Raw genomic sequence first — 21,519 nt, forward strand, 5'->3', positions numbered from 1 at the left:
TGTGTGATATATAATAAGCATTTAAAAGTGACTAGACTTCTCAGAATACTGCTGTATTTAAATGAAGTGTCAGGGAAGGATACACAGGATGTTCCGCCTAGGTTCTATATTGGTTACAGTCATAATGTAACACACCTGTATATAAGATAGTAAACATGGGGATAGAATGAAATCGATACATAACCTAGAAAATATTAAAATATAAAACAGTTCCAATACTGTTTCAACAATAGACGTTTGTGAAGTTTTGAAATGCACTTACATAGTTACAGGAAAACTTGCTAATTCAGTGGATCAAAGTTGGACATAATTTCTTGGGCAAGAACTAGTAACTCATTAAAGACAAAGAGTTAATGAGTTACCTCCTTTTTAATAAAAATGTAGATTTTTATTCCATAATTTATTACATAATCTTTTAAATATAGTAACTGTTATTTGATTTGAAACAATCTTTAATACATTATTTGATACGATAACTGAACAATTTAAACTAATTTTATCAAATATCTGTTCTACTGTTTTAGCTGCTTGCAATTTCCCTCGCCAATCATTGGATGAAACATTTCTTTCTGGGTGACATTTACCTTGTACTGCAGTTGAATGAGGAGGGACTCAAGATTTACCAACACCTGATACATAGGGATTGTCAAGAGTTCCTTCATTGTGTCATAGGTTGCCATGGCTGACAACAACATGAGAGGTAGGTCCTCTGTTGTGGTATTAAATGACTTTTATATGGACTTTATTGAGGAGCATGACAAGTTTTATCTAGCTTTCAGTTTCTTTGATCTCATGGAATATGACAAGGCAGCCCTCTCTGTCCAAGACTGTAAGAACAAAAAAACATACTATCTTCACATGTATGGCAGGTACCTGGCTGATGAAAAGAGAAAATTAGACAATGCTCCGGATTCATTTGGTTAAGTTGTCAGTCAGTTGTTTTGTTAACAGTCATAGACAGTCAATTGATAGATTTTCCCATGTTTCTGTGATTTTATTGAAATTAGCAGTTTTCTGTCAAAGCTGTATCTAAAATGATACAGGTTATGAACATTAAATGAATGTTCCTTTCTTTCAAGGTCCTCCAGACAAATTAGAGAATGGACACCTTAAAACTCTGAAAACAGAACTAGCCAAGAAGTATGCCATCACGGAACTGGATGGATTCTGTATCTATCTGTAAGTTAGTAGCAGTTTCTACTTGTAGGTAAAAGTATTAAAGGGGCATGGTCACTACTTTTGTCAAATTTTATTTTTCACTTTTTAAGGTAAGGTTTGCAGCTTGCATTTTTTAGGAATAGTACCAAAGTTATATACCATTTTGTTAAGTGTACTAAAGCCTTTTTTCTTATAAAATTCAAATGATTTTGCCGGACCCATTTTATAGCTACAAAAGGTCAAAGTTCATGATTTCAAACTGTCAGGTTGATGAAATGTAAATACTACCGGTAGTAGTTTTGTGAAAAATGTACGTTTTATATGGAACAAATATGGGTGTTATTTATGCTGAAAATGTTCGAAAATAATGTCACTATATTATGATTGATTTGTCGTAATTTCCAATAAACTATTTAAGAAAAAAAGTATGTGTTTTCGTGAATGTTGCAGAATAACCTCCGAGGTCGAGAAATGTTTTGAAATATAACAGACGAGACATTGGCCGATGCTTTTATATTTCAAACAACATTTCGAGACCGAGGAACATTCACAATAACAAGAACTTTATTTCTGTTCTACTAACAGCCCAGTATTTCTACAGATCATTTCTCCTATGTCAAGGTCCGACATTTTGAGGACTGTTCGGAATCCGTGTAACCACAACAGTTTTGTTAGTAATGTTACATGTTTATCGATCAAAGGAATCACATGCAGACGACAGAATCTTTCTTTGGATTTTTAATACTCTTCACTTATTTGTAAAATATTTGCGAATCACATGCCTAATTTTTATAGGGCAATTATTACTACTTCACGTTATATATTTTATGTAAAAACATGCAGTGAAAATGTGCTAGGGAGGTCCTAGGAACAGCTGCATTGGTCCCTTAAAAATAAACATTTGAGGCAAAACACATCATTTTGACTGGAATTAACACGTGAAATCGACGCAGTTTTAAAACTTTTTACGGTTTGAAGTTGTACTCTCATGGTCAGTGCGAGACAAATAGGTATTACTGATCTGATAATTTACTGATGACGTTCATGGTATATTGGAGAATAATGTCCGCGACATCTCTTTGATCTCGGCAAAAACTTTAGTAGAATAAAAATTAAGTAGAATTATCTTAGTATATGTGCAATCTAGTGTTTCTAAAACACTATTGAAAACCATATGTTGCGAACTTCATTTTTGTGTAAATCGATAAAATGCATGTTTCTTTTTGATTTTTCAATGTAAACTAGAAACCCCGTGAAATAAAAAAAACTGAAATCAAATATAATGTCATATAAATTTTTACGTCATATTGGAAATATTAAAGGGTAATTGGTGTTACATCAAAATGAAAATCTGAGAGTTATCTCCCTGTAAAAATGCTTTAGTAATGCATTTCTAATGTTCAACCAAAATTTGAGTGAGAGTCATTGAGTTATAAGCGAGTTACAGATATCACAATTCTTTGTTATGTACAGTTATAAGTAATGATGTGATGATGTAAGTTATTTTTGAAGCTGGTTTTTATATCTGCTGATTCTTTTTTAACATTTTGAACAAACATTTCCTCTGTTTGTCGCATTCATTGAAGGTCGAAATCTGGAATTTTTTTTCAGCATTAAGATGTAAACAATGACATTACCTGAGCTTTGTTTACATAACAATGAATTGTGGGCTCTGTATCTCGCTTACAACTTAACGACCGACATTCATGTGTTGGTTACTTTTAGAAATGCCTAACAGAATCATTGTAAACATAAAAAAAACAGGAAAATAAATTTTGCCCCAAACCGTAACCATGCTCCTTTTAATTTGTGAGACAGATCACTCGGTGACAGTTGTCTGAACGTAAGTCAATATAAAGTAGCTATCAAAAACAAAATCTTTATAAATTGAAAATGATGATTTTTCTATTAATTCTGTATGGAATTTTATTTTGCAGGTACGGTGTGGTGTTGAAAAAGCTGGATTTACTGAAAGAAGCTATAGAAGTGTTTGTTGATGCGGTGAACTCTGAACCACTGCACTAGGGGGCGTGGTTAGAACTAGTGACCCTCATCAAAGACAAAGAGTCTGTGAGTTATCTCCCTTATATTGGTTAGAACTAGTGACGCTCATCAAAGACAAGGAGTCATTGAGTTATCTCCCTTATACTGGTTAGGACTAGTGACTCACCAAAGACAAGAAGTCAGTGAGTTATCTCCCTTATATTGGTTAGGACCAGTGACACTCATCAAAGACAAGGAGTCTGTGAGTTATCTCCCTTATATTGGTGTGAACTAGTGACACTCATCAAAAACATGGAGTCTGTGAGTTATCTCCCTTATATTGGTTAGAACAAGTGACCCTCATCAAAGACAAGGAGTCTGTGAGTTATCTCTCTTTTATTAATAAACTGATTTGATTAGATCTCAATTCCACACAGAAAATAATTTTTTACAATCTTTTAACTAACTACAGTAAATTGATTTAAGCAATCTTTAATACATTGATACCATTACTGAATACATGCATAACAAACCGTCAGATGCCTTGATTCTTTTGTAGCTGATATGTTACCATCTCTTTTAACTACAGTAGTTTGATTTTAAGCAATCTTAAACACAGTAATACATAAACTGAATTCAATTAACTGAAAATAAATATCTACACAAATTTTAACTGCCTTGATACTGTTAAAGCTGCTGGCACTTTCCCTCCCCAATCACTGGATGAAGCATTTCTTCCTGGGTCACATTTACCTAGAACTGCAGTTGAATGAGGAGGGACTCAAGATTTACCAACACCTGATGGATAAAGGGTTCGTCAAGAGTTCCTTCATTGTGTCACAGGTCGCCATGGCTTACAACAACATGAGAGGTAGGTCCTCTGGTGTACGAGGTGCTTTGATAGACATCGGTATTGGTCTTGATTTGTGTCAGGTGATTTAATAGACTTGGTATTGGTCTTGATTTGTGTCAGGTGATTTAATAGACTCAGTATTGGTCTTGATTTGGTTCAGGTGATTTGATAGGCTGAATGTTGGTCTTGATTTGAGCCAGGTGATTTGATAGGCTGAGTGTTGGTCTTGATTTGAGCCAGGTGATTTGATATGCTGAATGTTGGTCTTGATTTGTGTCAGGTGATTTAATAGACTCGGTATTGGTCTTGTTTTGTGCCAGGTGATTTGATAGGCTGAATGTTGATCCGGTATTGGTCTTGATATGTCAGGTGAATTGATAGACTCGGTATTGGCCTTGATTTGGTTCAGGTGATTTGATAGGCTGAATGTTGGTCTTGATTTGGTTCAGGTGATTTGATAGGTTGAGTGTTTGTCTTGATTTGGTTCAGGTGATTTGATAGGCTGAATGTTGGTCTTGATTTGAGCCAGGTGATTTGATAGGCTGAGTGTTGGTCTTGATTTGGTTCAGGTGATTTGATAGGTTGAGTGTTTGTCTTGATTTGGTTCAGGTGATTTGATAGGCTGAATGTTGGTCTTGATTTGAGCCAGGTGATTTGATAGGCTGAGTGTTGGTCTTGATTTGAGCCAGGTGATTTGATAGGCTGAGTGTTGGTCTTGATTTGAGCCAGGTGATTTGATAGGCTGATTGTTGGTCTTGATTTGGTTCAGGTGATTTGATAAACTGAGTATTGTTCTTGATTTGGTTCAGGTGATTTGATAGACTCAGTATTGGTCTTGATTTGTGCCAGGTGATTTGATAGGCTGAGAGGAGATATAGGCCTAGGGCATTATAATTTGATATATATTGTATCTTTAAATTGCAATCAAGGAGAGCACTTTGAGATTTCTAGTAATAAATTAGCAAATCCTTGATATTAAGATTATGAATTATCATAATAATTCCAACACTGGCAGAAAAAAAAAACTATCCTTTTGTAACAATTTACGGATGAATGCAAAAAATGTACAATTGTAAGGAGTGTCATTGTGTACGTATTTGAATTTTTTTCCTTATATATTACTACAGTAGAACTAATTAAAAAAGTTAGTGTAAATGTTGTTTTTGTTGATGACTTCTCAATCTTGGTCTAATATTCCACCATACTGGTTTATTTACTGGTGTGGTGTAGACTGAACCATATCATGTATTCTCCTCTGTGTAGCAGTTTGTATTCTGTTCATTGGATGCTGTGTGAGTGACTGTTGGTATGAGTATAGAGCAGCCTGGAGGTTCCCTGTGATCTGTTGACAGATCCCCAGGATCTCCCAGGAGATGTCTCTGGATAGATCATATATATACATTCCCTGATCATGGTGGACTAGGACCTGTAGCTCATCTACAGCTGCTTGTGATAATGTCATATCAATGTGTCTGTGACACAAGAACTCTAGGAAGTGTAACATTACAAACACTGGGATATCTAATGTATACTCTCTGTTCTGTAGAGCAGACTGTTGTTCTGGTATTAGTTCACTGATATAACAGATTGTGTTGTCAAGTCTGATATCCTGTGCTACAGCCTGTCTCATCTTTGTAGACCAGGACTGTCCCCCTACAGCCTCAGTATACCTCTCTCTGTCTACATATCTATAATACATCAGATATGGCTGTGCTAACTTGACCTTTGTCATCTCTATAACAAATAAAGCTTCCCTGCATCTGAATGTCTTGTAATAATACATGGCAATGTACAACATGTCAGATACACACCCAAACTTGGCTGCTAATTTCAGCATGTGACATGACAGTTTGTCTGCAATATACATCTGTTTGTTGACACATATGTTGTGCAATGTAAAGGCAGTAATCTGAAATATGAAGGCTGTAAGTCTCTGTAATATAACAGCTTGATAGTGTGTCAGGGGTGACTCTACCAACTGTTCTATTATGTGTATGTATTTGTTATGGCTATTTGTACTACTTTCAGCAATGTAAGAGGTCGCTTTAACAAGTTCTACATCATAATCAACTTCACTCCTCATTAATCTTTCATCTGTACAAATAGAAAGTCTAGGATTGTACAGGACATTAATGATGTAGGACCTGATAGAGGAACTCTGTAACAGACAGGCCAGACCTTTCTTGTACAGTTCATGTAACTGTAGGAACAATCTGTTTTGTGCTGATCCATAGACCTTTGTCAGAAACAGGTTGTTTTGTGGGATGAAAAAGTTCGGACAAACTCCCTCAGACACCCATTTAAGTAGGAGTTTAAAGCAGACCCAGAAACCGGCCAGGAGATTTTGTGGATGCCAGTGAGGTAGTGTGTTTTGTTGAATGGCCCAGAAAACGGTTGTCTTCATGTGATAGGAACACAACAGTTTATTGGTTTCTTCTAACTGATGATTTATGACTTCCTTTAGGAAAAGTTTTAACAACCCATATGTTAAAAATTGACTGTGGTTCATTGAATACACAAGTTTATATTCTGCCCGAGAAAAAGAAATTCTCCACTCTAGGTTTTCATTTGGTCCTAATGGGTGTCCTATTGCTACAAAGTGACACCCATTTCTGACAATATCATGAACAACTTCAGGATCAGGCCATGAGTGACATCTGTCTATCCATAAAGAGGCAGATGGAGGCCAAAAGTCACAAACAAAACAGTGGGCAGTGTCATATTCTAATCCCCCATAATTACCACTACCACAGGGTCCATGTACGGTAGAATTAGGAATTAATGCCGAACAAGTTAACTGTCTGTATATTGAACTAGATATATAGACTCTGCCATTCATTCTGACACATGCTGACTGGACGTATCTGTTTATTCGTGGTGTCAGTAACTGAAGTAAAGTGAATCCTGGTGGACTCTCAGAACTGTCAGAGAGAATCAAGGTTGTACTGGCTGTGTTGTAATACTCAGACTGAGACATGTCCATGATCACTCGGTAGTTGTTATACCATAACATAAAGTCCACATCTGATCCATTCAGTCTAAATCCTTCTCTGTGACTTCCACTAATCATCTTAATGAGCCCATCATACGATATCACTTGTCTCCTCACCATCTCCCAGATGTCCTCTGTCTCCCTCCTCAGGGCCACCTGTTGTGAGGTTCCAACTATCTCACACAGTCCCACAATCACCGACTCAGACATGTGCTGGAGTCCTTCATATCTATATTATTATTATTTTGAAATATATACTTTTATCATTTTATTCTTAATCAATTATTTCATGAACAAAATTGAAAACTTTATTATAGTATATACATGTATAATAATAAAAAGAGGATACTGATAAATGTATGATGTACTTACGTTTCGTGAGGAAAGGACTCCATATTAAATGTAAGGAAGTCAAACAACTGTGGAAATATTTAATCTTTTTTTGGGTGCTGGGTTTTTTTTTGGGGGGGGGGGGGTGTACTTTCATTTTGTGTCGTTATCCTAGAATTTTTTTTAAGTGCAAAGACATGTGACTCAAAATAATGGACTATAAAGTAATCTATAGTTAAGGCTTGTATCTTAAAGATCAACAATTTTTATAAAGATGGTCCTCAAGTATAAACTTTTTAAAACACTGTGCGGTTGCCTTGTTTAAAGTTTAATTAAATCGATGGGAATGTTTTTTTTTTTTTTTACAAACTTCTGGAAAAAAGCAGACAGAAAATAGATTTGCTAGCAAGTAGATTTCCTAAAATATCATGATTAAAATCTGAATGAATATAATTTTAGTCAGGTACTTTTTTTGCACACAGTCAATTAAGCTATTTTTACTGCGCTCATTTTTAAATTGATTGTTCAATGCAGTCATAATATGTGTAATGAAAAAGAAATAATATCAACAGAAAAAATTAATTTATGCCATGAAAAGAACTAAGTTTTATTCGTTTAGAATGTAATTAATTTGGATGTTATGATTGTGACGGCCATTTTCTGTAAAATTGACCAGGAGGAAAACTCCCATTAAAGAGTATGAGAAAATATAAATAATATATTTAGCGAGATCAAAGATATTCAATGTACAGCACATTTTAGACATTTTTGTATTGTGCAGTAGTTAATTTAGTGAAATTAGAGAGCTATTTTAGCATTACAAAATTCATTCATTTCCATCAAGTCATCAATATTGCTCCTGGGCCACTTTTAGGGGATGGTGGGGTTGGAATAAGGCATAACTTTGGGTAGTTATTTATTTCTAATTAGTTGTTAACAAAAAGTGGATATTAAACAATGCATTTTCAAATATACCTGTAATAATTACCTGTAGTATTTTATGCATTTTTACCTTTGTTTGTTGACAGAGGTATATATGACAGTCAACGCCTTCACTGAGCTGACAAAGATGGACCCCAACAGACTGGAGAATATGGACTACTTCTCCAATACTCTCTACATCAAGGTCAGGAGATGCCAAGTCTTGTCCATCAGATTAATCCTTTTTGATTGTGTGTTGAAGTGAAGTGTTGAAGATCTTTGCAATTTTTTTTTCTAGGAAATGCGGGCTGATTTAGCTCACCTGGCTCACAGGTGTTGTGACATTGACAAATACAGAGAGGAGACCTGTGTTGTTATAGGTAAAGCCTGCTACATGAACATTCAGTGTTATTTAAAGAGATTGTGGATATTCAAGGATTCACTTAAGATATTTGTTTGTGCCCAAGTGCCTGTTTTGACATAAGGATAGATTCTAAAGCCATTGTCTGCATCTTAAAAGATGTCGTTTGGCTTCTACAATCTGGCCTCAGGACCCAGATGTGTACAGAGTTCCCTGAGGTCCAAGTCCCAGTTTATCTCATTACATTGCATCATTGTGAAGATCTCATTTGATTTTAATTTATTCTTACATTTTATTCATTTGACAGTCTTAAGTTATTTTCATGTCTAAGTATCTAGACATTCAGAAAAAAAATTTCAATTCATCATCAATTTCTTTTTCAGATATATTGTAAAACCAAAAACTTTCAGTTAATTGTTAGAATATACAGAGATGTTATTACTCTCAGTTTATCCAATTAACCAGTTTATCCAATTAACCAGTTTATCTAATTAACCAGTTTATCCAAGTCAAAACAAGGTTATCTCTCTTTTGACAGTAATTTAAAACTGCATGAAATATATCACAGGTAAGTGTGAATGAATGAATACAAAGAGAGAAGAGTACCCAGAATATGGTAACAATTTGTACTATAGTATATTTATCAAATTGTTGCATTATACTGATATTTTTGTAATACACATGTATCAAATATTACGTGTGTTTTTACAGAGAGGAAGCCAAGGGAATCCAGAATGGGCGGGCCAGGAAGCAGGGGCATTACCCCATCCCTAACTTTCATTGTAAACAACCAGATATTGTTACTTTCGAATTGCACAGTCTTGGAATTGCAAGTGGTGGTCTGGTACTGTGGTTAAACAGGACGACAGACAATGTCTGATCATGGACTTGTTCTGATATAATGGACTTTTTAGGATACATCTGACAAACCATACATTTATTTACTTGTCTCTTGTATCATGTGTACAATAAGATTGTTACTGTTATATATATATTTCTCTTGACCATCAACTATTGTTGTAAATAAATCTAACAAAACAAAAAGCTGCTGTAAATGATGTTCAGATTTATAAAACAGGAGATCCTACTGTTTGCTTTTGGGAAAGCTATTCAGATGTAGAAAATACCTGCTACTCATTTTGTTGAAGTTATCCCAATCATGGCTTATTTACAGTAATAACATTCAAAATCATAATAATTACAAAAATAATTTATTAGATAATTAATAAATATGATAATTAGATATTCCCAATCCATGGACGATAACATCCACAAAAAGACATTAATACCATACACTTCATAACTAGCTGATGTTATGAATTCTACAAATGTTCAGGGGCAGACAACTCCTGAGGGTTTATAACTAATCTCCTCCACCACTGGGCATGGCACAAACCTCATCATATCATATACAGTTTCTCTACATCTACAGACCTTCTAGATGTGTAAGAAAAATATAGACAATGAGAAATTGGACTCTAGACACTGGCTCACATCCTAGTAAAGGCTAAACAAAGTGTGCTACACAGAATATCTGTTGCTCCGACTGTGACATCTCGGACTCTCCCTGCATGTTATACAATGTCTAACGGAGCGTGAACAAATCTAGAGATATCACTATCACAGACAGCTGTCCTATATCCGCCACACAGAGTCAGGCATATCTTTACCTCAGAGTTGCACTTTTCTTCAACACATGTCTCTGAATTCTCTGAAAAATACATCAAGGTTTTTTAATGGAAAAATTCGTTTTAAGTGACACAGCTGTATGAACACATGGATAAAATTCATTAAATATTAACATTTCTCATAACTGCTTGTTTTAGCTATAAATACTTTAAACAGATTGTTTGCATTCAAAATAAAATGAATATTTGATAGATAAGGTCATCAAGCATGAACAACTATGATAATAGAGAGTACAAATGCACTATGTAGTACCGGTACTTAAATCTGTTATATTAGCTGCTATGTTAAAGATTTCAGACGATTCAGTAAGTTAGTTAAACTTCATGTATCATAGACCATCAGTACCTACCCTGTTAAAAACTTTAGCCTTTAGACGATTCAGCGCATAATCTTCCTGTGTCTTTTCTTGTTTCTTTTTCTGGACAACCTCTGCAAGTTTCTTATACGACCTATAAAATAAAACATTTCTGTCATTAAATCCATAACAAACCTAAGAAAGAATAAAATTTTACTAATGTTTAGTTGCAAAAATACTTTAAAATTAACCCAATAATCAATTTACAAAACTACTTTAAAATAAACTCATTAATCAAATCAACTTAAAGGGTCTTTAGGCAATTTCGGAGATGAACTGCTTTTCCTATTAACTTGCATAAGCTGAAGAATTTCACTTACTTGGCTGTGCGCTCTTTAATTTCTTGTTTAGTGAGGGACCTTTTCTTTGGAACATGGAGATTTTCTGGAAAAATGAATAAAAATTTGTTACCGGAGTTTAATAACTTATATTTACATTCTACTGTGTTTTTCCATTAAATTCCGTGATGTTTAAATGCTTCTAAATGCAACAAGTAGTCAAAGGTCAAATTGACGAGTTTTATTATGACGTCACAAACGTTGAACGCTGTAATCTGCAACGTCACAAGCTAAAATCAAAGTTCACGCTTATGGCTGTTACTGTGGCTCTTCCATTAATATTAACTTACCCTTAGGATAAGATAGGAATTTTAAGGTATGAATCACATTTGCAGACAAGGCAAGAAGTTCAAAAAAATGTAAATATAAGCATTAAATCATGATTTTTTCAAGTATACACTCTCATAACTGCAGCGGTGTGTGCATACAAATTTTCATAACGCGCTAACGCGCGTTACTCAATTTGTATGCACACACCGCTGCAGTTATGAGAGTGTATACTTCAAAAAATCATGATTCAATGCTATATAATATACATTAATTTCATATAAAACTGTAGAGATATATGTCAGCTTTAGGACAAATATATTCTGCTATTATGGTACATGCAATCTATCCTTCACAAAAAGACAACTAACTCAACCAATTATCTTAGTAAGACAACCGGACTGACATTCATAAATTATTCATACAGCCCACTAGCTGTCATCTATTCTGATTCATTGATCGGTGTACCACTTACTTACCACTATTTCATTGATCTGTCTACCACTTATTTACCACTATTTCATTGATCGGTGTACCATTTACTTTCCACTTTCATTGATCAGTGTACCATTTACTTACCACTACATGTATTTCATTGATTGGTCTACCATTTACTTACCATTATTTCATTGATTGTTCAACATTTACTTACCACTATTTCATTGATCGGTGTACCATTTACTTACCACTATTTCATTGATCGGTGTACCATTGACTTACCAATATTTCATTGATCGGTGTACCATTGACTTACCAATATTTCATTGATCGGTGTACCATTGACTTACCACTATTTCATTGATCGGTGTACCATTGACTTTCCACTTTTTCATTGATCGGTCTACCATTTACCTACCACTTTTTCATTGATCGGTGTACCATTTACCTACCACTATTTCATTGATCGGTGTACCATTGACTTACCACTATTTCATTGATCGGTGTACCATTTACTTTCCACTTTTTCATTGATCGGTCTACCATTTACTTTCCACTTTTTCACTGATCGGTCTACCATTTACTTTCCACTATTTCATTGATCGGTGTACCATTGACTTACCAATACTTCATTGATCGGTGTACCATTTACTTTCCACTATTTCATTGATCAGTGTACCATTTACTTACCAATATTTCACTGATCGGTGTACCATTTACTTACCACTATTTCATTGATCAGTGTACCATTGACTTACCAATACTTCATTGATCGGTGTACCATTTACTTTCCACTATTTCATTGATCGGTGTACCATTGACTTACCAATATTTCACTGATCGGTGTACCATTTACTTTCCACTATTTCATTGATCAGTGTACCATTTACTTACCAATATTTCACTGATCGGTCTACCATTTACTTACCACTATTTCATTGATCAGTGTACCATTTACTTACCAATATTTCATTGATCAGTGTACCATTGACTTACCACTATTTCATTGACCGGTGTACCATTTACTTTCCACTATTTCATTGAACAGTGTACCTTTATCTCTTTATACTTCAAACAGACTTAGCCTAGTACCACGTTAACTTACAACTTTTCCACTGACTTAATTAACCTTTTTAACTTACAACTTTTCCACTGACTTAATTAACCTTTTTAACTTACAACTTTTCCCCTGACTGAGACAAACATTTTAATTTACTCTTCTCTAACAAACACATATAGTGCAATACTACGAACAACCAATTTGAATTAGTTATAAATGTGAAAGAACTTTATATGATAAGAGTTAAATTTGGCCCCATAATTCGCCATTTTTTAAGTGTTTCGGGTACAATAAAATGTTATCTAATTTTTTAGAAGAGTTGATATAAAATATATTTTTCATTTATTTATTTGATTTATTTGCACTCACTGCCAGTATATGACGTCAGAAGTGCCACCATTTCTATAATTCAATCAAAATCAGCCAAAAATTGACATTTTTCTTATCTATTTACAAATGGGAAATATAGAACGCATGCTTGAACAAGGAAAATTTTTTTGTCACTTATTAGTCTTGGCTAGATACATCTCTGATTATAATATTTTATTTGTTCAAGAATGCGCTCTGTTTTCGGAAGGAAAAACTGCTTGAAAACAAGCTGTTTTACGCTAAAAATGCAAAAATTGCGGGAAAAGGTTGTCTTTACAATGTCATATTTCTAAATTGTGGGCACTTGAACCAAAATGAATATTACGTAAACAAATCACATACATATCTGTACTAAGAAAACAAAGAATGATAGTAAAATGATGATGTTCATTTTAGGGGGCCATTTTAGGCCCTTATCATATATAGTCCTTTGGTTACAAAAAGTTTTTTTACTTACATGTAGGGGAATTAAACTGAATCTGCAGCAAGCCTGAATAGTTATAAGTGTGTTTTCTCTAACTCACTACTGCATTGAACTGGCCTACCATTATGAAACCATTATTATTTTAGCCTGCCATTTTGACTTACCACTGTAGGGGTGAGCATCAGGATTAGCTTCTTTCTTTTTATTCTCGGAGAACAGCTGTTCTCTCTCGGCCTGCAGAGCCGAGGTCAGTTTCCTCTCTTCTGCCGCCAGTGTAACTCGCTTCTGACGCTCGCGGACGTGAGATATCGTGTTCTGTTTGAACAACTTGAATGCATCCTGAAAAACAAGTAACTCATGTGATACATAAATGTTTATGTTTGTTAAATTCCTTTACGCCAACGAGTCATTTTTGTCTCTCATATTCAAACACATGAAAATCTCAAGATTTACAGATAATTTAGATGAATTTATTCTTAATTTTATATTTTTAGTTACATTGTAATTTTGCAACCTATACAAATTATTACACTTCTTTCTTTTTATTTATTGACAAAGATGTAATTATTACACATTAAGAAAGTTTTATTTAAAGAAAATTATCTCAATCTGGGCTTTACAAAGAATTGGCTCAATTTTTTTTTAATAAAAGAATCCAGGTTGATTGGTTTTTTCATCTTTATCTGTCTCATAATAGCAATGGTTGAATAGCGTACCATAGAGTCATTTTGTTTAGGGGTGTGTCGTATAGAGTACCCATAGAATCATTTTGTTGAGGGGTTTGGTGTAGAGCATACCTGTTAAGTCATTTTGTTGCGGGGTTTTGTGTATAGCGTAACTGTAGAGTCATTTTGTTGAGGGGTTTGGTGTATAGCATACCTGTTAAGTCATTTTGTTGCGGGGTTTTGTGTATAGCGTACCTGTAGTGTCATTTTGTTTAGGGGTTTGGTGTATAGCATACCTGTATTGTCATTTTGTTGAGGGGTTTGGTGTATAGCGTACCTGTAGAGTCATTTTGTTGAGGGGTTTGTTGTATAGCGTACCTGTAGATTCATTTTGTTGAGGGGTTTGGTGTATAGCATACCTGTTAAGTCATTTTGTTGCGGGTTTTGTGTATAGCGTAACTGTAGAGTCATTTTGTTGAGGGGTTTGTTGTATAGCGTACCTGTAGTGTCATTTTGTTGAGGGGTATGGTGTATAGCGTACCTGTAGAGTCATTTTGTTTAGGGGTTTGGTGTATAGCGTACCCATTGAGTCATTTTGTTGAGGGGTTTGGTGTATAGCGTACCTGTAGAGTCATTTTGTTGAGGGGTTTGGTGTCCGGATTGTCTTCGTCTGATTCCTCCATTGCGTTCTCCTTGTTTTCTATCAGTTTTCCATCAGGATTTAGATCAAACTTTGTGTCGCGTGATTTATCGAGGTTTTCTCTGGCTACAATGTTTCTCCACTGGTTGTCATTGATTCCGCTGGGTTGCCAGGGTTCACTGCGGACGGCATGAGCCTGCCTTTCTCTGAGGGGCTTTTTCCAGGGTTTGGTTTCCTTGCCCATGGGAATGTACCAAGTTAAGCCCTCTATATGAAACAGGGAACAAATTAAAGTATGTACATAGTAATTGCACAAACAGGAAAATCTTGCATCCAATCTTTAGTCACCAGAATACAATATTCTGCTAACTTTTCAATTAAACTTGCATTATCAAGACCATTTAGTACTTACTTGGACTATCTCTCATTCTGGCAGCATATTCATCATCTGGAGTTTCGGGGGTAAACATTTTGTTTTTGGGCGGTGTCTTCATCACAAACTTTTCATACTCCGAGTCTGACTCCGGTACAAACATTTTGTTCTTTGGCGGCGATGTTGACCTATTTCTCTGCTGACCCCCACCATATGATTCTGCCTTAGCTTTCTGATTGGTCAACCTACTGGAAGGAGATTTAGATCGAGGAGGGGTGTATTCCCGCGGGAAAAGGTTTGACCTATTGGGTGATGATATTGGAGATGGTCCCCTTTGTCCTGCAGTTTTGCCCCTCCTGGATGGCTCAGAACTCCTGGTTTTCCTCTGACTCTCTGGAGACATCAGTGGGACAGGTATTACCATGGTCTGACTATAGGAGGGAGAGAGGGACCGATTGGCTGTCTGCACCGCCTCAGACTTCATGGCTACTTCCTTGGGGCGCCTTCGCAGAGTTGTGGGGCTGACTATGATGGGGGACGGATACATGGTGCCTATGTCCCTCAGCTTCCTGCTCCTGACGGGGGAGGTCTCCAAATGAAATTTCTCCCTCACTGGAGAGCTTCTTTTTTCCTGTTTTTTAAGTTCCCTATCTCTGTGTTTTTTCTGACTCCTTGACACATGGCCCGCTTCTTCATTGATCCTATCTTTTCTTTCCTTTGTTTTTGGTCTACGAACGATAATAATGTCACTTTGGGACTCAGAGTCATCCAATGGAATTACAGACATGGCAGATTTTTGGAATTCTCTGTTGTCCTTGGGTTTCCTGATCCGCGTCCTCTGAATTTCAATGCTGCTGTCCTTGGATGAAGTAGAATCCAGAACGTGTGGGTTGTAATCATCCGAATCCTCCATCAAAGTTGAATCTGAGTTGAGGAAGGTTGTAGAATCGTCAGACTGTGGCACTGAGGTGGTGGAAACATTCTCCAGTTCAGCAGAGATAGCTCTATCTGAGAGCTTTCCTTTCTTTTTAGCACCAAGTAACATCTCTAACTTTTGAAGTTTCTCCATCCTCTTCATCTCCTTTCTCTTCTCCACATCAATCTTGTTCTTCTGTCGCTCCACTTTGTCCCTGAGTTTCACCATCAATGGATCGATCACATTCTTCTGCCTGCTCCTCTTCACCTTCTTCTGAGACTCGCTCATCACGTTTGGTGAGACTCCTCTACTTGACTCAAAGCTGGTGTCTTCTGGGATGGAGTACAGAGTATCAGCACTATCACCCAGTTTCTTGACCTCCTGAATCTGTACGTTTTTGCTCCCTTTCATTTTGTTCTCCTTATTTTTCTGCTTTTTCTCAGCTTCCACCATCTTCTTCTGTTTGGCGAGGATCTCTGCGTAGCTTCCATTTACTTCCTCTTCACTCAGTGTTTGCCTCCTCTTCTGTTTTTCCATCCTGATTTTCTCCACCTCTCTGTGTTGGTTCTCTCTGTGTTGGTTCTCTCTGTGTTGGTTCTCTCTCTCCTTTGCCTGGTTTTCTCTCTCCATCTGGGTCAGTCCCTGTACCACCCTCCTCTCCTTGACCTTCTGGTACGTGCGGTCATCCAGCGCCCTCTGTACGACGTGCTTGGTCGGGTTCTGCAGTAGACTGGTCAGGGTTTCGATCCGCGACGTGTTCATGCTGCTGTCACTATGCGTCTCATTCATCTCCTGGAACTTCCTCCACAAGTCGTTGATGTTGGGCGGGATTGAGGGGTCCCTGTCCTTCTCAAGGGTCTCTCTCAGGGCCTGGGCTTTCTTGCTGGGTGGGATGGTGTCAAACTCAGCCCCTAAAGTCTTCTCCTCTTCTTCTGTCAGTAAGCCACCTTTAGGTCTATTCAGTCTGGAAAATCAAAACCATAATTTCATTCATCAAATCACATGGTAGGATTGTTAAAGGTACATGCACTTGACTTCACACAATGATTGGATGTTACACTTACTGCCTCATCATTTCTAGCTCTTTCTTGGCCTTTAACCTCTCTGTCCTTAACATATCTTCAAACTCCTCATCTGGAACCTAGAAAAAGAAAATTGAATATCTGACATGTCTACAGAAAATATTATTATGTCTATAGATAAACTCATCTTTAGTAAATGCTGAGTTAGGCTGAGTTAGGCCAAGACTTACTTGTGGGAGCTCTGTGAAGACCTCTCCATCCACCAGGTACTCCCGGAGTTCTCTTTCACTGCTTCTATTGGCTGGTGATCTTGACCTGTGTGACCTTTCAGCTGATCTCTCCCTTGACCTCCGACCTTCAGACTGTCTGTCACCTGATCTGTCTCTTGACCTCCGACCTTCAGACTGTCTGTCACCTGACCTGTCTCTTGACCTCCGACCTTCAGACTGTCTCTCACCTGACCTATCTCTGCCTCGTGTGTCTCGGTCTATGGAGCTGGATATAAACATGTCTAGATAGTCCTGGCCCCTGTCCAACGGCCTACCCCTCTCCCTCTCAATAATCCCCTGCATATCTAGGTCAGATCTTTTCTTCTCAGTGGCTACATTCTCAGGTGACACTCTTTGTTGCCTTTTACTTGCCTCTGAATCAGGTAAAGAGGACATGTAAAAGTCAAGGTCCGATCTCTGTTGATACGGAACATTCTTAGATCCATATTGTATACCACTTCCTGTCTCCAGTGGGTGCTCATCCAAGTGTCTGCCAGGTTCAAGGGGTCGATAAGGAGTATCCTCCCTAAGTTTTGATGGCTGACTCACTGGACTAATACTAGGCCCCAAAGCAGAACGACCTGACACTTCTGGGACATCTAGTGCAGCTGGACTTGTTTTCCTGTACTCCTTGTCACTTTCACTCTGTCCACTGTAAAATCCAGACTCCCTGTGGGCCTGACTTAAGTTGGTTCCGAGTTCAAGAGGTCTCCGGTCATTTGATCTTTGACCACCGATGGTATCATAATCATTGCGTGAATAAAACCTTTGAACATCCACATCCTGTCGTCTGTCTGACTGTGCATTGTCGTCTGCCAAAAATCGGGAATTTGTTGACGTCTTTGGAAAGTCCAAATTCTGCAATCTCCCGGATCTTGAGTCCGGATTTCCTCTGTTTGGGTTGTAGGATGATCTGACAGAGAACTCGTTCCTGCCTGGATCCGTTGATTTTGGTCTGGAGTTGTAATCCAGGGATTCCCTTCCCGGCTCTAGTGGTCGGCTCTGGTACTGGGACATGATGTCCCCTAGCCTGTCGTACTTGTTAGGTGTAGATCGATCCGACTTGTCCTGTTTTTTGGTGGTGTAGTCATACATCTCCTCTTCCTGCGGTCGGCTTCTGACTATCTCCTGGATCTCCACCTCTCTCTCTCCACTTCTATGGTAGTCCTCCCCGTTACTGTCCATGCCTCTGGGCTTTCTCTCCTCCTGTGGATGTCCTCTGTCCTCTCCCTCAATTCCTCTCCTCCTCACATCATCAATAGGGCTCTTTCTTCCATACTCGGACCCTCTATTGAGGGTTGCTGGTCGTCTGTCCAAAATACCCCTTCTAACTTCATCTTCTTGATTTCTGGATGAGTAAGGAACACTGGTTCCATCAGATCTCCTATAAGATTCCCTTGAGAGCGGCTCTTTCCCCCTCTCCTTTTCTTCCACTGACTCTGTCCAGTAATCCTGCTGTTGCTGCTTTCTCTGCTGCATTTCATTTAGTGCCCCTTGAAAAGATGATGAAAGATAGGCAGACTGATTGGGGGGAATGGGTGATGGCTGGTTGGATAAATCCATCAATCTTCCTTTTGTGGCAGGGGATGAGGAAACTTGCTTTCCCTCTGGGCTTAAAGAAACCAGGTCAGTCTCTGACCTAGATTTACTTCTCACAATGTTATCAGAGCTGTTGTCTTCACTGGTGTGTGCGTGACCAGAAAGTTTCGAAACATCACGCACGCGTCTGGGTGTGGCGAACTGGTCGCCGGGGTCAGAGCGCGTTGTCATTGACATCCTGCTGTCTTCATATAGAGCATCCTCTGTGCTGCGTGGGCGATCAGTCCATGCCCCGGCGGTGGAGTTCTGTCCACTTAGAGGGTCGCTAGCTCTGGAGTGGCCACTTCTATTGGAAGGATGATCACTGCCAATAGAGGGTGCTCGGTCTGTTGCCATGGGAACCCGACTGCTGTGTTCTAATCCACTGTCTCGCATGAATTGACTGGATGGGTTGATGCCTCCATAACGCTCTCTTTCATCCTAGAATATCAACTCTCCATTACTAAATGTGTGCACACATGTACTGGATTATCTCTCATGATTTTTTTTGTAGCGATGCAGATGTTCATAATGGGATAAATAATTGTTTTTGTGATTTATGATTAGCTTTCTACAATAGTTTTATTTCCTAAATATAAAAAAAAAATCTTACCATCACAGATTTTTCCTCAATAGTTGACAATGCGTCTTCTACGACATCATTACTTCTGTTGCCATAGATACCGGAAGATCGGTGTCCATCCTGTCGACTTCCCAGGTGCTGGGACGGAATATAAGGACCCACCGCGTCATCTGACCCTAAATAAACACAAAACTCAGATAGAACGCACTCAGACAGAATACAGGGTAAAATGATCATTACAGGGGCTGTACTGGGGATCAGAAGATTGAATTTCAGTAATTTTCTGAGGGTTATTGGTGGGGAACACTGATATACTTTCTATGTTAATTCTACTAGATTATACCAGTTGTCCTTATTTCATACACAGTACACTTAACATCTAATGTACAATACAAGACAAAACCCATCAGCCAGTGTTATCAAAACTATAAAACTCGGAGGGAAAAACAGTTAGGACACATCAGCTGTTAGTCATATCTGTTACCTTGACTACGCGACAATCTACTTCCTCGTAAATATCGCCTGATGGAGACTGAAAGGGGACAGAGGATTAGTAAAGTGAATAAGTGAACAGTGAGAAACTCCTGCTGCTTCATGTACAGTTCATAGGAATCCCTGGACATATATATATCATTACCAATTAAGGATATACATAATTAGACTAAAAAATAGATTTAGGGATCAGTTCAAGATACATGCAGATAACAATATTTCTACACAGTAAAGTCTAAGATACAACATGCAAGAATATTTTTCTGAACTAAAATTGGAATATGTTATATCTGTATAGCAAGCCAAAGAGTACGACTGTGAAGCATCATAGGTGACGGGGTTTGGTGCGGTTGTGTGACCTTGACCTACCTGTGTGGGTGCTCTCCATGGTGGTCACGCTGTCAGCCACTGAGTCGTCTGTTTCCGTGTAATACACCTCCCGACTCCCCGGGGGCCTGACAAACAAAACAACACATAACATGAATGTGAGACACATTTACCATCAATTTGATAACCTATTGATTCAGTGTTCATTCCCTCACCTGTAGGGCCTCAGTTTGGGTCCCTCTCTGCGCCGGGATACGCTGGAAGAACTCAGGTCCGAATCCGCTGGGGATGTCCCGCCCATTCTGGGACTGGTGTCTACCAACACAGGATCGTTAGAGTTAGAACATCCTATGCTAAACAGACAGCAGGTCTGTGTTCAAAGGGTGAACCAAGCTAGTTCTGTCATCAAACACATTGTGTATTAAAGCCCTAAATGTAAACTGTTTGCACTGTTCATAACATAAAAACTCTAAAAATCAAATTAGTTTTACAGAGAGAACATATTGCTTCTTGCTTTGCTTTTGTAAGGGAAGCATAAGTTGTGAATTGTTAATTTGTTATCAATGTAAATTCAAAACAATGTGAATCTAATTAGCTCTGGTAATTAATCTCTCTATTCATCATTCCTCTAATTATTGACAGCCTGGCCTGTAGGCCATCTAGGGCAGTCATGTTCTCTCCTGATTGGCAAGATTGTCCATTAATTCAAACAACACAACTGTGAATTCTCCAAAGCATCAAACAACAACTACCCAGTTGTTCTAGTTGCCTGCCTCAATGCATCTGATCTGAACATTTCTTTCTGTTTTCCATCTCTATACTTTTATTAATTTGTTTTGAATTTGGTTTTTTTATTATCACTATTTCTTTAAAGTTTTTTCGCTTGCATTTCTATTATCACATCTCAATAATAACACTATATAAAGAACTATTCTAATTTGTTTGTCTCATGCTTACATTGAAATTCAATTTAATTGGAAAGAATATCATGAAAATATTGAATTTAATTGGAAAGACTGATTGGAAAGACTGATTGATACATGTTCACGTTTTTAGATCGCTGTTGATCACAAATCAAACTCGTTAGTCCTAATAATGTTGTTGAACAAACATATA

General features: G+C 37.5%; 3 protein-coding genes across 10 annotated transcripts in view; 1 reads left to right on the forward strand and 2 right to left on the reverse strand.

The window, feature by feature from the left end:
• On the forward strand, positions 1 to 10,037 carry LOC105322647 (cell division cycle protein 23 homolog). 4 transcript variants are annotated; one of them, XR_010708738.1, is made up of 8 exons: positions 1 to 919; positions 1,080 to 1,179; positions 3,096 to 3,228; positions 3,835 to 4,012; positions 8,345 to 8,442; positions 8,536 to 8,617; positions 9,167 to 9,214; positions 9,310 to 10,037. XR_010708738.1 is itself a non-coding variant. In XM_066069717.1 (8 exons), the coding sequence occupies exons 4-7, from the start codon at positions 3,865 to 3,867 to the stop codon at positions 9,178 to 9,180; spliced, it is 342 nt and encodes a 113-aa protein (XP_065925789.1). In that variant the 5' UTR covers positions 15 to 919; positions 1,080 to 1,179; positions 3,096 to 3,228; positions 3,835 to 3,864; the 3' UTR covers positions 9,181 to 9,214; positions 9,310 to 10,037. The 4 variants fall into 4 exon arrangements, 3 of the variants coding, with proteins under 3 accessions (XP_065925789.1, XP_065925787.1, XP_065925788.1); XM_066069717.1 differs by having other exon boundaries at positions 15 to 919; XM_066069715.1 differs by lacking the exon at positions 9,167 to 9,214 and having other exon boundaries at positions 431 to 919.
• Positions 4,006 to 7,444, reverse strand: LOC117689821 (uncharacterized). The gene is made up of 2 exons (XM_034471978.2): positions 7,359 to 7,444; positions 4,006 to 7,215 (listed from the first exon to the last, which is right to left on the reverse strand). The coding sequence occupies exons 1-2, from the start codon at positions 7,379 to 7,381 to the stop codon at positions 5,208 to 5,210; spliced, it is 2,031 nt and encodes a 676-aa protein (XP_034327869.2). The 5' UTR covers positions 7,382 to 7,444; the 3' UTR covers positions 4,006 to 5,207.
• LOC105322648 (uro-adherence factor A) overlaps positions 9,793 to 21,519 on the reverse strand; it is a 19,458-nt gene continuing 7,731 nt past the window's right edge. For 3 of the 5 annotated variants that reach the window (XM_066069701.1, XM_066069698.1, XM_066069697.1), the window contains 12 exons: positions 20,619 to 20,718; positions 20,446 to 20,531; positions 20,069 to 20,116; positions 19,615 to 19,760; positions 17,385 to 19,442; positions 17,197 to 17,273; positions 15,256 to 17,096; positions 14,827 to 15,110; positions 13,703 to 13,877; positions 10,963 to 11,026; positions 10,637 to 10,736; positions 9,793 to 10,309 (listed from right to left, as the gene is read on the reverse strand). In XM_066069701.1, coding sequence (XP_065925773.1) covers positions 10,265 to 10,309; positions 10,637 to 10,736; positions 10,963 to 11,026; positions 13,703 to 13,877; positions 14,827 to 15,110; positions 15,256 to 17,096; positions 17,197 to 17,273; positions 17,385 to 19,442; positions 19,615 to 19,760; positions 20,069 to 20,116; positions 20,446 to 20,531; positions 20,619 to 20,718 — 5,024 coding nt within the window. In that variant the 3' untranslated portion in view covers positions 9,793 to 10,264. The remainder of the gene's footprint in view (positions 10,310 to 10,636; positions 10,737 to 10,962; positions 11,027 to 13,702; positions 13,878 to 14,826; positions 15,111 to 15,255; positions 17,097 to 17,196; positions 17,274 to 17,384; positions 19,443 to 19,614; positions 19,761 to 20,068; positions 20,117 to 20,445; positions 20,532 to 20,618; positions 20,719 to 21,519) is intronic. The other 2 variants (XM_066069699.1, XM_066069700.1) reach the window with 2 other exon arrangements.

The sequence above is a fragment of the Magallana gigas genome, chromosome 8 (genome assembly GCF_963853765.1).
Source record: "Magallana gigas chromosome 8, xbMagGiga1.1, whole genome shotgun sequence".
Classification (NCBI taxonomy): domain Eukaryota; kingdom Metazoa; phylum Mollusca; class Bivalvia; order Ostreida; family Ostreidae; genus Magallana; species Magallana gigas.